This window comes from Terrapene carolina, unplaced genomic scaffold (assembly GCF_002925995.2).
Source record: "Terrapene carolina triunguis isolate 2854851 unplaced genomic scaffold, T_m_triunguis-2.0 Scaffold30, whole genome shotgun sequence".
Taxonomy (NCBI): domain Eukaryota; kingdom Metazoa; phylum Chordata; order Testudines; family Emydidae; genus Terrapene; species Terrapene triunguis.
The window spans coordinates 5,404,439-5,421,313 of record NW_020664381.1 but is presented as its reverse complement, the minus strand read 5'-3'; the positions used below and the strand labels follow the sequence as shown (position 1 = coordinate 5,421,313).

The 16,875-nt window shown below is 42.5% G+C and overlaps 1 protein-coding gene across 2 annotated transcripts in view; it reads left to right on the top strand.

Annotated features, from left to right (window-relative positions):
* The window catches only part of LOC112114734 (SIM bHLH transcription factor 2), a 63,653-nt gene that overhangs the window by 26,160 nt on the left and 20,618 nt on the right, over positions 1–16,875 (top strand). For both annotated transcript variants that reach the window (XM_024211602.3, XM_024211603.2), the window contains 2 exons: positions 7,335–7,420; positions 9,534–9,733. In XM_024211602.3, coding sequence (XP_024067370.1) covers positions 7,335–7,420; positions 9,534–9,733 — 286 coding nt within the window. The remainder of the gene's footprint in view (positions 1–7,334; positions 7,421–9,533; positions 9,734–16,875) is intronic.

Sequence of the window (16,875 nt, the reverse complement as noted above, 5' to 3'; positions counted from 1 at the left end):
CATGCGGCGGTATAGCGGGGTACTGTGTACTGACCTAGCACAGTACTGCTTAGGGTAAAGTTTAGTAAGCAATCAGGTGTTTCAGAGGAGAAGGCAAAGCACTGTATTGAAATACACAGCTCAGACCGGAAACATCTAGTCCACAGTGGGCATGTTCACAGAATTAACACAACTATTAGCATCGTCCTGCACTTATTAATATTACATCATCTCATTAGCATAACTACTGCCATACTAATAATGTGATACCTATGTTTACCCTATCCCTTTTAGCTAATTTACTTCCCCATGACAATACTTTGAACTTTAAAATAACAGAACCGTTTCAGATTCATCATGTTTAATACATTTTGACATATTTTTCAAAATTGCTTAATCATTCAGTTATAGCTTGTTTCCGTCCTGTCAGTATTGGATTGGTTTTCTCAGGACATGGCTACTAATCACATGGCACACTCCAGGCTACTTATGTTGCAGTTCTACTTAGAACTGTACTGTTTTGCTTATATGCGTATCTGTGAAATCTCTGCACCTGGGGATCTTGACAGTGACTCTGTCTGTAGTGACTCCACCAGAATGAACAGAGGTCCTTGTGTACACTCATCTGTTCCTTAAGGAATCAAGCTCTCACTATTTCCCCCCCCCCCCCCCATGTGTTGATGGGTAGCTGGGCTGTCTCAGGTATTTCAAGTAAATCTCAAGTATCTCTGGCTGTCCATTTTCTCAGTATCTGTGTGGATGTAACAACACTAGCTGACTTCCAGCTGTAACTGTCCATTCTCAAATGGGCTAGCTGCCCAGCTATCAGGCTGGACAGTGGTGTTGTATTTATGTCAAAGTACAGTTTGTTTAATTCTCTTTCCTCCGGTTGCAGTTGTACATCTTGTACTTGCTCAGGGCTTGAGTAACTGAACTTCTGTCAGAAGTGAGGTTGTTGTGTGTCTGACCATTTGCATAGGTTCTGGGGGAAATAATCCTCTTGGTGGACTTTCAGGGACCGATGTGTATCCGTCATGTTTAGATTTCGTTAAGAGATTTTTCTCTCTCTGAATAGCTTGTAGGCAATGTGTTGTTCTGTGGCTATTTTGGCAAGGAGGTTGTGAGTTCAGATGCGGAGGCCTTCACAAATTCTTGAAAACCAGCATCCATGGTCATGTATTCCATGCCTGGCTGTGATATTTTGGGGAATCTGCTTGTACAACTTATGAATTCTGGTTGATGGTGTGAAGCTCATATTATGAAAATGATTAAAATTGTATCATCTGTGTGGATGTTGAATCCCCCATTTGCTGACAGAGCCATAGAATGTCTATCTCAAACCAGGTCCAATGGAGAGTTATTAACTTTAATGACTGTGCTCTGGACTGAACAATGGGTATATGAAGGAGGCTGACTGAAGCCTGTCTGGAGGGAGGGGTAAGTGGAGAGAGTGGAAAATTCCCAACAGGAAAAAGGTGATAAAACAGGGAGTTAAAAAGGACTCACTGAAGGAATTTTGGAAGGCTTTGGAGGAAGTTTGAGGCCAGAGAGAAGAAGAGACAGTGGGGGTCATGGGGGTCAGGGAGATCCAGTTTAACGGTGGGGCCAACCAAGGATAGAGAAAGCTAGCTGGGGTAGAGAAGGCTCCGTGTTCCTGAAGAGAAGTCATCAGCTTCAAGGGAAGGATTCTGGACACCCCAGACGGGTACTCTGCCCAAGCCAAAAAAACTCTCCAGGGTGGCGAAGGAAAGCTGAGGCAGGGAAATGCATGAGGGGCATGGATCTGTGTATTTCTTATACTTCTAAGAGTTTGGTGTTTTAGGATCCTGTGAAAAGTCTTTGGGTCTGTTGGCTCCACTAGCTCATACCCCAGAGGAGGTAAACTGTAAACCAGGAGGGCTCACACTTCGGTGAGATTCTAAGGTGAGCAAGAGCTGCTGGGGAAGTTTGAGGTGGGAGATGACACTAGTTTCAGTTTCTAGGCAACTGGACTGTCAAGTTCCTACTGTCAGACACAGAGGTTTACACCTGGAGTGCATGCCAAGGGAGAGAGTCCTAAAGCCAGGAACGGTGCCTGCACTTTGCCCAAACCCAGCAAGTTAAAAGCACATGGGATTAAGCAATTGGAACTTTTCACCGCAGTCTGGTCAGTGTCCAACATGGGGAGCTTGACTCAATCTTACACTTGCCAACTTTATATGGGTAATCATTTATCTGGTGAGCGTGTTAGTTGTGAAAGCTCTATGAATTTAGAGTAGTGATAAATTAATAGGAATTAGATTGTCAAATTCAAATAAATCCTCTCTTAGGCTCAGTCGGGTAGAGCTAGGATTTCATGACTGTGGCTTTTTTTGTTTGTGCTTGTCTGAATCAATGTATGTAAGCTCTTATCTCAGTCCCAAACAGGATATCTGCTGTTCCTTGCTTACATTTTTCTAGACCTAGATGACTGGTGCTTTTTTTTCCAAAATAGCCTCAGGTTGAGGTCTAATTGTGCTCTTTCTTTGGGCTATCCTTGTAAAAAATGTTAATTTCAATGTACACACAGTTCTTTGTGTTTCAGTGTGGAATTCTGCTGATTTTATAAATAGCACCATAATAGACACATGCCTCATGGTGAGTTACATACCTATTTTCAGGTGGCAGGTGATCTCTTTATTGCTCTGCTAATGGCATCTGCTATGTGCAGCTCCTTACCAACTTTATTTTCCACATGAAGATGTTTTAGCATCATACACTGGATTCTAGGTGGTGCTAAAGATGGAGTTTTTACCAATCATTTGCAAATTTGTTTAATCAGCTTCTATATGGATATTTTCTCTTTCATAACCTATAATGTAGTAGTGGAAATTAAGATGAACAGTTGCCAACATCTTATTTGGAATCTAAGCTTTTTTTTCCTCCTGTGTTGCTTAGGGATCTTGATGCAAAAGCCTTCCTGCAAAAGGCATGACTGTAGGCCTTAGGACAGTGTTTGCCAAATGGTGAATCATGACCACGAGTGCGTTCATGGGAAGATTCTAGATGGGTCATCATGTCCAGGGCCAGATTAACCCATCACTGGGTCTTGGCCTAGGCAAACTTACACTTCTCCCCTTCAGGGCAACTGGGCCAAACCAATGATGCTGCGACACTGTGCGCTAGGTCACAACGCCTGGAATGGAGAGTGCGGCCCAGGATCATGGGACAGGAGCCAGGACTAGGGTTGCTGGGCCAGAGCTGAGGGTGGGTCACAAAAAAATACAAAATGGAGCTGGTGGGTTGCCTGAGTGAAAGTTTGGGAACCACTGCTTCAGGACATGCATCTGGCTTAGTTAAATCACATTTTAAAACTGATGGAGTGGTGTTTATTGTTTAATAGATCCAATTTGCTGGTTTACATTTGTATTTTCAATGCCTTTATGGACTCATTAATTATTGAAGTATAGAGTGAAATCCTGGCCCCACTGAAGTGAAGGGAATTTTTGTGATTGACTTTGAAAGTGAGGATTCCATCCAATCAGTGAATTTTGCCATATAGTTTATTATTCAAATAAACTGCTGTTGATCTTCTTTGACTTCAAATAAATCCTTGGTGTAAAGGGCATTTCCACTAATGTGTTTATGGTACCTGAATTAGAAATTAAAGCTACTTTTATCAGTTTATGTCCCAGTTATTTTTGACTCTAAATTCAGTTTTAGTCATTTCCCTTCTCTTTAAAGCTTGCCCAAGTTGTCAGGGTACCTTGTCCAAATAAAAAGCTCTCCATTATAATTGTGGAGAGATTTACAAGGTTTTAATCTGTAAAGTCACTTTTTGAAGTTTCCCAGGAGCAGAACTAGTACCATACTGCAGTCATTTCAATTAATAATACACCTCTACCCCAATATAACGCGACCAGATATAACACGAATTCGGATATAATGCGGTAAAGCAGCGCTCCGGGGGGGTGGGGGCGGGACTGTGCACTCCGATGGATCAAAGCAAGTTCGATATAACGTGGTTTCACCTATAACGCAGTAAGATTTTTTGGCTCCCGAGGACAGCGTTATCGGGGTAGAGGTGTATCTAAAAGTCACTAGCTTACAGCCTCGCTTAGGATACCTCAGTGGTTTGAGCATTGGCCTGCTAAACCCAGGGTTGTGAGTTCAATCCTTGAGGGGGCCATTTAGGGATCTGGGGCAAAACAATCTGTCAGGGATGATACTTGGTCCTGCTGTGAAGGCAGGGGACTGGACTCGATGACCTTTCAAGGTCCCTTCCAGTTCTACATTTCTATGATTTAACTTTACTTGTCAAAATATATGTCCCACATCTAATACTCAGAACATTATCCAGTGAAAACTAGTTTAACCTGCCAAATCAGCAAAGGAGCAAAAATAGTTTCTATGTAGCATCTGAGGCTAAAGCAACTGCAGGTGTTAACTGGGTGACAGGTGCATAAAAATACACAGGACAAAATTTGCAGTAAAGTCAAATTAAGACAGGTTGATAGAACAATATACTAGGGGCTAATCCAAAGCCCATTGAAGTCAATGGAAAGACTCCAATTGACTTCAATGGGCTTTGGATCAAGCTCTAAGGCTGGGAAGAAATCAATGTGTTGAAACTTACCTGAAAACACCTTTCTAAGTTCCCATTCATTGAAGTACAGAGTGAGATTCCTCTGCTGCTTCTGTCAATTCCTGCCAAAATGGTAGTTGTGACACTGCATCCCATATTCTTCGTGGTGATATTATTATTATATGATTATAGCATAATTATGATGTATCTTATGCAAGATAAGTCATGTGAGGTGTAATTGGAAAGATTATGATTTGCTGAATATGATTATCTTATTTGTATGCATGTATCATTTTTGTATCTGAAGCTATAAATATGACTATATATCGGTACTTCAAATGTAGTTACACCTGGGTAACGCCCACCACAGAAGATGCTTTCAGTCGAGATAGTGGGTGGGGAAGGGCCTATTCAGGGTAATGGGCCATCAGGAAAAACAACAGGCCTTAGGAGAATCTTTTCCCCCAGCTGGGGAGCCTTCCTGAGAACACTCCAAACAGCCTGTACGTAATGGCTGCTATGACTCTACAAGGACATGTGACCAGGTCACATGATTCTGGACTCCATCTTGGGATGTCAATATTTTCCCACAAACCGGTCTGGGAACCAAATTTCGAAACAGAGGGTTCCCGCTGTATGCTAAAGCTATATAAGACAGGGAGTGACATCATCTGGGGTTCTTCACTCCCCACACAAGAAGACTCCTGGAAACACCTGAGGAGCAAAGACTGAACTGGGGGAAGTGCTGGACCCAGGCTAAAGGGATTTCTAGCCTGTGAATGGAACACTTGGGGATTCCAAGCTGTAAAGCAAGTGCAGCTTGCCCCTTAAAAATCTGCAGCCTGCTTGTATCATCTCTTAGGGTGAGAATCTGCTAATTCATATCCAATCTATTTAGTATATTAAGCTTAGTTTGCGTTTTTTGTTTATTTGCTAGGTAATCTACTTTGATCTGTTTGCTATCACTTATAATCACTTAAAATCTGTCTTTTGTAGTTAATAAATGTATTTTATGTTTTAATCCAAACCAGTGAGCTTTGACTGGAGTACTTGGGGAAAATCTCTGCTTGGTTACCATTGTTCTCTTCACATTGAGGGAGAGGCGGACTTGGTATTAAACCCAAATACTGGCCAGATTTGACCAGGGCAGGACAGTACTGCTCTGGGGTCCTAGGCTGGGAAGCTGGTGGTTAGAGACACTGCCTGTAACTGCAGCTAAGTGAGTCCCTACCTGTGTGAATGCTGGTGAAAGTGCAGGCGGGAGGGCTTTGCATCTTGTCACAGCAGCACAGTGTGAGAGGGAGCCCAGGCTGATGGGTCAGAGGGCTCAGTGGTACCCCAGTTCCACATGGCACCCTGGGGGGAACCCATCACAGTAGTGTTCATAGCAAAAGGTTAAAACTATTGACTATCTTTGGATATATTAGAACTGCAATAGGTATTTCTCAAAAAAAAAATTGCTACATGAGGATTTTAAATTTTTAAAAGAAGATATTTATGCACCTGAGCAGGGCTTAATTAAAAAAATCAGTGACTTTTCCATTAAAAACATTTTGCTTAAAAACTTCTCTTAAGAGGAGTCTGCTTGTTGGTGCCCTGAATAGGTAGCAACTTTATAAAGTGTCTAGGCTTGCAAGTTTTGGCCCAATGACTGGCAGTGTACAGTGAGATTACAACATGAACTTTCTGATAAGTTTCCTATTCTTTTGCTGCTTCCAAGATATTGATCCATGGTTCACCTGTTGCCTTTAGATCCAACCATATGCGAGACTGAATTTGTAAACCTTGCCCTTGAGGCCAGCAGAGGCTAAGATGTCACTGCTCAATGGAAAGGCCTTTTATTTAAAGCTTGGAGGCTCAATGCCTTTGACATTCTGGGGTTCACCCAGGCCAGTAAGAGGTTCAGTCATTGTCTGCCTTGTAGCCCTGGGTGTCTTGTGACTGTGCAGCTTTGGTTCAGAGCTCTCACCTTAACAGCCTGCCAGCAGGCCACAAGCCTCACCCTGGCTTTGCCCAACTTGGATACTCCTTGCAAGCTGACCTTAGTACCCTTCCAGGCCTGAATTCCACCCCAAAATCATCCTTCTGCAGGATCCGGTTCCTCTCATTAGACCCTCTCAGAAAAAGCATTAGGTTCGCTGCCTCTACAGAGACAGTAGAACATTCCAACTTGCCAGCTTAACACAATCACACACTTTACTGAATTTTACCAGCACTGCTGATTTATAATGACAGCAAAACACATTTATTAACAAAAGAGGATGGATTAAGTGATGCCAAGTAAAAGGAATAAAGGTAGAGATGGTTGAAAGCAAATAAAAGTGAACACGTTCATCTAGAAGTCTAAAACTTAATCTAGCAAGATACACTCTTTGTCCAAGACAGTTTCTCTCTCCTCCACTGTCTTCTTTCCAGATTTTTCCTGGCTGGCCTGACCAGGACCCATCACAGAGATCAAATTGAGCTGTGCAGTCACAAGACATACAGGTTTACAAAGCAGGCATTGACTGAACCCCTGACTGGCTTGAGTGAACCCCAAAATGTCACAACCCCCAACTCTTTTAACCTTTAAAATAAATCACAACTATCAGTGACCTTGGCAGAGACAGCTGACCATGGATGGGGACAAAGATGTGTCACGGCCATCTTCCTATTGCCTTCTTTCCCTAAAAATAATAATGACAATACAAAGGTTAATATAAATGGCTGAAATACCCTGCAAATACTTAGGCTAAATGGTCAAAGTAAACATTATGGGTGATTTTTTGAAACCTATATTAATAATTAAAACACTATGGGCTTATACTTTCAGAGTACGAAATAGAGAGATCATTTTTTCTCCGGATGAAGTGTGTCTTGGCCAAGAGGAATGCAGGCTTGACATGTAGCGGCTACAAGGTAATGTTCTGAAGCCTTTCCATGTTCAAAGAGTAACAGGTTTTATTATATGGGTAGCTGTAAAACAAAGTCTACTACTGAAAAGAGTCAGAATACCACCGCTGGGTGTAGATTTTGTTATTAATGCAACAGTACACCCTGAAGCTATGGGCCAGATTTTGATACCCATGCTCATGCTGACTAGGACCTAACTCCACAGGTAATCCCATTGATTTGAATGAGATTATTCCCTGTACTGTTCAGCATGAGTAAGGGTATCAGAATATGGCCCCATGTGCCTGTATATCTCAGTTCAGGATTGATGTCTACCACAGTCTCAGGTTTATTTATCAACCTCTTAGCATACATTGTTTTAATAGTTACTGCACTTGAGCATGGGTGATGGTAAATACTGTAATCCTACATTAGCACCTGCCATTCAAGCATATATTTTCAGCTTTACTTTCTGCATTTATTCTCCCATAAGATAAACAACATATTTCTACTATCTAAGCAGCAGCTAAGAAAGGCACCTTACACACAGTTTTACTGAAAATAAATGACTTATTCAATAGCAAGAGAAAGAACACCTCAGAGTGACTTGGTATTCTTTTAGAATTCTTCCAAGGTGCAGACATTTACCTACCCTTTTAAACTTGAACAATTATTCCTGAAAGTGTAGTCCTGCAATGTACATTGTTCTAATCCATAATTTATATTGAAACAATTTAAAAAAAAAAGAGTAGGTGGTGACATCCCTCTGTTTCTTCTTAGATTACAATTTGTCAGCAAGCGGAGTCACGTGCCATTTTCTCCCTTGAAGCCCTATTGCCTGATTCCAGTGTATGTTGTTTAAAGATGTGATTTTCTAGAGCGCTCAGCATTGCCCTAACTCTGCTCTCATCAGTCAATGACTTCAAGGTTAGGCCAGTGCTGAGCACTTCAGAAAGTACCACCTAAATAGCCTAAGTGCAAGGGAAACCAAATATGCCTAATTGTGAGGGAACGAGGAGGCTCTGATGGGAGATTTTAAGTAAGTTATCACTGGGTTATTATTGACTACCATATTAATTAATGATTGAACGGGGAGCCTTAAGAGGAATCTATTTTTAGATATATAGATAATGGATTGCCAAGGATTGCTTAAGGCAGTGGACACACTCTCCTTTTTACTGGAAGAACGTACAAGTCAAAACAAAGGAAATATACAAATAAACTGAGGCATATATAGAATGTGGTTTTGATACTTGTGGAGTTTCCCACATGATATTTGGGACTGAGCCTTGTAAGAGTGTGCATAGCCAAATAGTAGCCGTTAGAAACTAAGAATATTTATGTTCCTCAGAAGAGTTTCTAAGAGCATTTTGCATTTACCTTTGTTGCCCCAAATCATTATTTATCCCTTCTTACAGCCTAATAGCTAAATTTTAGCATCAGATATACACATGCAACTCTCATGGACGGAAACTGGAATTATGTAAATGTAAGTCAGGCTAGAATTTGGCCCCTAGACATTGTCATTGTTAATTTGTCAACAGGGATCAATTAATCCTGACTGGAAAGAAGCAACACTTTTAATGTGTCTAAATATATATTCAATCATTTATAATTAGGGCTACATTCATAAGTCTCTTAAAATGTATCTGTTTTTCATCATAATGAAGAACAAATTCAATAGAAGTAGTTTTGATACATCAAACTGGCTGTTAAAGTATAGCTAGGAATAAGTATGGCTGTTCCATGATTAAGTCACCATCAAAGGCAAATTTCAGTTTATTTGGTTAATGCACAATAACTATCTTATTGTATCTACATTAAATGTATGTTAGATAACCTTAATTTAAAGCATTAACTGGAGAGCAGTCCATATGGTACCAGGGCTCTTGCATTTTAATACCAGATTACTATGTGCTGGCGACAGTAACACAGGTACACAGCATCACTGCATCTCTACTTACAAATAAGACTTAACAAACTATGCAGCCAGACAAATGGTGTTAAGAGAAATTGTTTGTATCACCATTGAAATAGATGCAGCAGAGGCTGAGAAATAGATGTTCTCAAGATGCTCTCTTGACCTGTAAGACCTCTTCCTTTACCTTCAAATATCTACTATGCTTTCTTTCCATGCCAGGTGATCCACTGCAGTGGCTATTTGAAGATACGTCAGTATATGCTGGACATGTCCTTGTATGATTCCTGTTACCAAATTGTAGGACTGGTGGCTGTGGGTCAATCTTTACCTCCCAGTGCAATCACTGAGATCAAGCTTCACAGTAACATGTTCATGTTCAGAGCAAGTCTGGACTTAAAACTTATATTCCTAGATTCCAGGTAAGCAAAATGATTTGGTTTCCATCATATAGCATCTGGAAGTTAAGTTTTGTCAAATTATAGGGGTTTCTAAATACTTCAATATACTTAAGTTTTAGGTGTATTTTAACTATGACATCATTAAAATTGAACTTGAGCACTGTAAATGTATGTAGGACTTTCAAAATGACTCAGTAAATAAGGCAATATTTTATCTTTAAAATATCAAGCCTACGGAACCTGATTCTAATCTATAGTTATTTGTGTTATGGTAGTGTCCAGAGGCCTCATTAGGCAGTGTATAAACACAGTAAAACACTTCATGTCCTGAAGAGTTTACCATGTTAACAGGCAGGACAGATAAAAGGTGGGAGAAAGGAAGCATTATTGTGCCTGTTTTACAGGTAGAGAACTGAGTCACAGAGAGCTTAGGTGACTTGACTGAGGTAACAAAGGAAATCCATGGGAACCCAGTCTCCCAAGTCCTAGTTCAGTGCCTTAGCTGTGAGACCAGCTTACCTATCTAATGTCTCTAACCTTGCCTACATTATGGGTTTATGAAAAGATACGAGTGACAGTTAAGTCAAATGGCCATTTAAAAAAAAACCAGACATTAAATCTCTTCAGAAAAATAGTAACTATTGGGACAGCTTGCAAGATTGCCTAGTGCACAAGTTCTGCCTGGATTTATGTGAAATAGGCAATAGAACCATCTCAGCACACTCTACCGATACAACCCATGTGGATGCCTGAAAGAACTCCCACATGGGCAATGGAAAAGCACAAATCTGAGCTCAAAGAGACACATGAAGTGACTAATGGATCTCTTTTCAACATATAATTATGCCTTACAATATACTTTGATGATCTGTATGGTCCAGTTTTAGATGTCCCAAGGGAATAACCTTCCAGCAAATTTCCAGTCTTCTAGGTTTGACTACCAACAGGCAGATAATTCTAACTCACGCCTGCCCCACCTCCCAAAAAAAACCAACCACCCCACAGTACTAGGACTGTGGAACAAGATTTGACCTACTTGGTGTCTTCCGTGACATGCTGGAGTTTCAAGGAAAAGAAATGATATTCATACATAATGGTAAAAAAGTCTATGACCAATACATTGGAGAAGTTTTGCAGGGCAATTTAAACACTCAAAAGCATGCTGTCTCTCCAGGCTAAGATCAACGAGGCCCAGTGCTAAAATGCAAGTTACAATATATTTTAGGAATCCTCTCTCTTTTTTTGGCATGTTTAATGCAATACATCCAATATTGCTAAGCACTGAAAGCTGGTCTACGCTATCAAGTTAAATTGGGTTAACTATAGTTGCTCAAGGTTGTGAATTATTTCGCATTATGTGCGATCTAGTTAAACAACCTAAGCCCCGGTATGGACACTGTTAGGTTGCCAGAAGAAGTCTTACATTGACCTAGCTACCACCTCTCGGAGAGATGGAAGAACCCCTTCTATCACGGTAGTAAGTGTCTATACTACAGTGGTGCAACTGCAGTGCTGAAGCTGTGCTGCTGTAGCATTTCTAGTGTAGATACAACCTAAGGCTCAACAATATGCCTGTACATGGCAGAGCTAAGATAGGATGAGGAAGAGGTGTTCTAATGGGACCTCAAGAGGCCTTCTAGTCTAGTCCCCTGCACTCATGGCAGGACTAAGTATTTTGTAGACCCATCCCTGACAGGTATTTGTCTAACCTGATCTTAAAAATCTCCAATGACAGAGATTCCACAACCTCCCCGGGCAATTTATTCCACTGCTTAACTACCCTGACAGTTAGGAAGTTTTTCCTAATGGCCAACCTAAACTGCCTTTGCTGCAATTTAAGCCCATTGCTTCTTGTCCTATCCTAAGAGATTAAGGAGAACAATGTTTCACCCTCCTCCCTGTAACAACCTTTTATGTACTTGAAAACTGTTGTCCCCCTGCAGTCTTCTCTTCTCCAGACTAAACCCAATTTTTTCAATCTCCCCTCATAAATCATGTTTTCTAGACTTCTAATAATTTTTGTTGCTCTCCTCTGGCTTTTCTCCAGTTTGTCCACATCTTTCCTGAAACATGGCACCAAGAACTGGCCACAGTACTTAAGTTGAGGCCTAATCAGCGCAGATAAAGCGGAAGAATTCTCATCCTGTGATTCTGTGATTTTAAGTGGAGTTGCCTGGAGGCATAAGAGTCTTCATAAGAGAGAGTCTATCCAGAGGCGCTGATAGGAGCACAGTGAACAAAAGCTCCTGTTACACCATTGAAAAAGATACTGCCAGCAGTGTCCCCATACTTGCCAGGAAGCACAAAGGTGGGGTCCTGCCCCTGTCCCACAAAGATGAACTTCTGGAATATCAAGCAGTGTCGGTAGTGCTGGCCAGTGCCTTTCCCCTAGCACTCCCAGCCCAGCTGTCCAAATTATCATTACCTCCTGACAGGAAGGTACTCTCTCTGACTTCCACCTGTAGTGTACCCACACAGAAAGGGCATAATCATGCCCTAAATGGTATTAGGAGAAGACAACTAAATATATCAGCTTTAAGGAGAAATAGTTTTGATAGTTTAGTTTAAGAGTTAATTCCAGCCCACAAAAGTGATCTGTGGCTGCTGCTTTACTGTATGCATCCATTCATTCCCACAATTTCAAGGGACACTGGAGGGGAGATGAGATAATTTTGGCCAGCTCTGTTCCCCTTTCTGTTTTCCTTGTTCACACACTCAGAGTCCCTTTTACATCCCAAGATGGAAATCAGGGATATTTGGAGTAGAAATAGACAAGGCTGCAAAACTCAGATCCAGAATCAAACTTTTCCAAATTCTGAGTGTGTTCAGATCAGGGGTGTGTTTGACCATTCTAGGGGTAGCTGCAAAACTAGGGATACAGATCCAACATCTGGAGATATTCAGCTCCAGGATTTTGATTTGAGCCCATCTTTGATCATTAGTTAAGCAAGAAAGCCACATGAAATCACTCTCTTCATTTTAATGGCACTGAGAGCTGAGTGACTGATGTAAATGAGATCTAAACAGGCCACCTCTCACAGTTACAGGGTGAACTGTGCCTTAGACCCCTTTTAATCACTCTCCAGTGCACCCCTTACGTGACAGGCCCGGCTTCGTACACCTCACCCTGGGTGGAACCTTGTGGTCTAACCACTCTTAGGCCTTGGCTACACTTAAGAATTCACAGCGCTGCCACGGCAGCGCTGTGAAGCGCGAGTGTAGTCGCGCCGCCAGCGCTGCCACTCTCGCAGCGCTGCAAGTACTCCACCTCTCCGAGGGGAATAGCTTGCAGCGCTGCGAGCGAGCGTACAGCGCTGCAGGTGCTGATTACACTGGCGCTTTACAGCGCTGCGCTCGGGGGGGGCGTTTTCACACCCCTGAGCGCAGCAAGTTGCAGCGCTGTACAGCGCCAGTGTAGCCAAGGCCTTAGATGGGTCTCGGGGGCTGTTTCTCAACTGTGTTAATGTGACAGGCCGAACTGAGTTTGGCACCTCTCAGCCCTTTCACTGCTGGAACCTGTGACCAGAGAGTAGATTAAAATGACTCAGATGGGGCCTTCAGAACATAAGAAAGGCCATACTAGGTCAGACTAATGGTCTGTCTAGCCCAGTATCCTGTCTACCAACAGTGGCCAGTTGGAGGTTTAAGAACACCCAGAACAGGGCAGTTTCAAATGATCCATCCCCTGTTATCGAGTCCCAGCTCCTGTCAGTTGGAGGTTTAGGGACACCCAGAGCATGGAGTTGTGTCCCTGACCATCAGCTAAGAGCCATTGATGGACCTATCCTCCATGAATTTATCTAATTCTTTGTTGAATCCAATTATCATTTTGGCCTTTACAGTATCTCATGGCAACAAGTTCAACAGGTTGATTGTGTGTTGTGTGACGAAGTTCTTCCTTTTGTTTGTTTTAAACCTGCTGCTGCTTAATTTCATCAGGTGATTTCTATATGAAGGGGTTATGTGAAGGAGTAAATAACATTTCCCTAATTTGCTTTCTCCAGACCATTTGTGATTTTATAGACTTCACCATTCATGATTTTATTGACCTTTATTATATCCTTCCTTAGCCATCTCTTGTCTAAACTGAACAGTCCCAGTCTTTTTAATCTCCCCCCATATGGAAGCTGTTCCATATCCCTAATCATTTTTATTGCCCTACTATCTCTTCTTTGAGATGGGTGACCTGAATTGCACACAGTAGTCAGAGTGTGGGCGTACCATGGAAGCATATAATGGCATTATGATATTTTCTGTTTTATTATCTATCCCTTTCCTAATGGCTCCTAACATAGTGATAGCTTTATTTAACTGCCACTGCACATTGAGTAGGTGTTTTCAGAGAACCATCCACAAGGACTCGAAGGTCTCTTTCTTGAGCGATAACATATAATTTAACCCCCATCAAGTTGTATGGATAGTTGGGATTAATCGGCATTATTTATGCATTTCCCCAAAAGTACAAAGCCCATAGAGCAGGGGTGGCCAACCTGTGGCTCCGGAGCCACATGCAGCTCTTCAGAAGTTAATATGCGGCTCCTTGTATAGGCACTGAAGGGGCTGGAGCTACAGGTACCAACTTTCCAATGTGCCGGGGGGTGCTCACTGCTCTGCCCCAGGCCCTGCCCCCACTCCACCCCTTCCCAACCACTCCTCTGAGCCTGCCATGCCCTCGCTCCTCCCCCCCCCGAGCCTCCTGCACGCCACAAAACAGCTGATTGGGAGGTGGGGGGAGGGAGGGGGAAGTGTTGATTGGTGGGGCTGCTAATGGGCAGGAGGCGCTGGGAGCTGGCAGGGGGAGCTGCTGATGTATTACTGTGGCTCTTTGGCAATGTACATTGGTAAATTCTGGCTCCTTCTCAGGCTCAGGTTAGCCACCCCTGCCATAGAGCAAAGGATAAAACCAATTGAAGTCCTATACCTCTGGGTCTGGTACATCTTAATTTTTCCTTGCCAGCTTTTGTTATTCCCCCTCAGCCCAGCTAACAACCCAGCTCTTGCTGAGAGAAACAAACTGTTCTGATCACAGTAGGCTCTCCCTGTCTCTTTTTTCCTTGCCAACCTGTCAGCTTTCATGAATACCCTAGGCAGCCACCTGGCCACGCGATCAACCCCCATCCTTTTCTAGGCCCAGGGTCCTCTAATGCAGTGGTTCTCAACCAGGAGTATGTGTACCACTGGGGGTATGCAGAAGTCTTCCAGGGGGTACATCAACTCATCTAGATATTTGCCTAGTTTTACAACAGGCTACATGAAAAACACTAGAAAAGTCAGTACAAACTAAAATTTCATACAGGCAATGGCTTGTTTATACTGCTCTATATACTATACACTGAAAGGTAAGTACAATATTTATATCCCAATTGGTTTATTTTATAATTATATGGTAAAAATGAGAAAGTAAGCATTTTTTCAGTAATTGTGTGCTGTGACACTTTTGTATTCTTATGACTGATTTTGTAAGTACATAGTTTTTAAGTGAAGTGAAACTTGGGAGTATGTAAGACAAATCAGACTCCTGAAAGGGGTACAGTAGTCTAGAAAGTTGAGAGCCACTGCTCTAACGTCTTGTGCCTGGTCCACACTAACCCCCCACTTCGAACTAAGATATGCAACTTCAGTTACATGAATAACGTAGCTGAAGTCGAAGTACTTTAGTTCAAACTTACCGCGGGTCCAGACGCGGCAGGCAGGCTCCCCCGTCGACTCCGTGTACTCCTCTCGCGGAGCAGGAGTACCGGTGTCGACGGCGAGCACTTCCGGGATCGATCCCAGAAGATCAATTGCTTACCGCCGGACCCGGAGGTAAGTATAGATGTACCCTTAGTGTTCCCTTTGACCTCTCTCTCCTCAGCCTTGCAAAACAGCTATTGAATCAGGGCTGCTGAGTAGTCCCCTCTTCCTAACTATAAACCTGGGCATTGTGTTTGTTGGGATGCTCCTTATGCAGGCCATTGGTTTACCTTTCCTGCTTGGTTTCCTTAACAAACCCTTTTGATCTAACTCCATAGCAAGTAACCCATCAAACAACCACACACAGGTATGCACCATATTCATGAAAAATAAACCCATGTTTCCCACTTGGTCATAGCACCACTGTGCACAAGGCAGAATTTGGGTCCTGAGTTTTGTGACCCAGGAGAGAATGGGAGTGCTGTGAAGGTCACATCCAACTCCTCACCCTGCTCCCACCCCAACACACACCTCGCAGGGGGAGGAAGCTCTTCATTTTACCCTCAAATGACCTCCACCTCATGTCGGTGTACAAAACATCACCGACCGCCCCTAAGGAAAATGCATCTAAATCCTTCCCAGATGAAGGAAAGGTTGCCATGTTGGGGGATATTTAGGGAAGGATTAATGTGTGTGTAGGGGAAGGGTCGCTAGAGGAGCCTTCTTTCCTCCTCCCCCTTTCTCCCCCCCCCCCCCCCCTTTTCCTGCCAACTGATGTGTCAGGATAAAAGTAAATATAAAGACCTGCTTCTCTGCAGGGCCAAGCAATGCATGAAGCTCTAAGGAAAGAGAAAACAAAAGACATGATAATCAAAAAGTGGAGTTCAGGTTATTTGCAAGACCCGATTACACTGTGCAATACTTCTTGTATTCATTTTACAGGATTGCTATGTTATCCTGAAACTGAGTGCAGTACCTCTGCTCTGCCGTTAGAGATGGAGAAAGAGCATGGGAGTGTAAATGCCATCAACACATAGATAAACAAACAAAGCTAACTGATTAAATTCCTTGATGTAATTTAGAGTATCTTTTGCTATCAAGTAGCAAGGACAGGAAAGACCACTTGGGTCATGTAGTTTGATCCCTATTGTATTGTGTGGGACTATTCCTATAAGGGCCTACTACAGAGTTTCTTGCCCCTTCCTTGAAGTGGCTGATACTGGTTGCTGTCAGCATACTGGACTAGATAGATCTCAGCTTTGATTCCCTATGGCAATTCTTATGTATTCACTACCTCATTCCCAGTCTGTCTGCAGTGATCATGCTTTAATTTCGTTCCACTCAGTTCCCATCCTATTGCTCTTAATGTTAAGAAACTTTTGCATCATGTCTAACTTAAGCTTTCCTTTTCCTTCTTTAGCTTCCAGGCATGGCTATTGTTCCTTGTCCTTCCATCTTCCAAAACGGAATAATCCTGTGCCTTCCTTTAG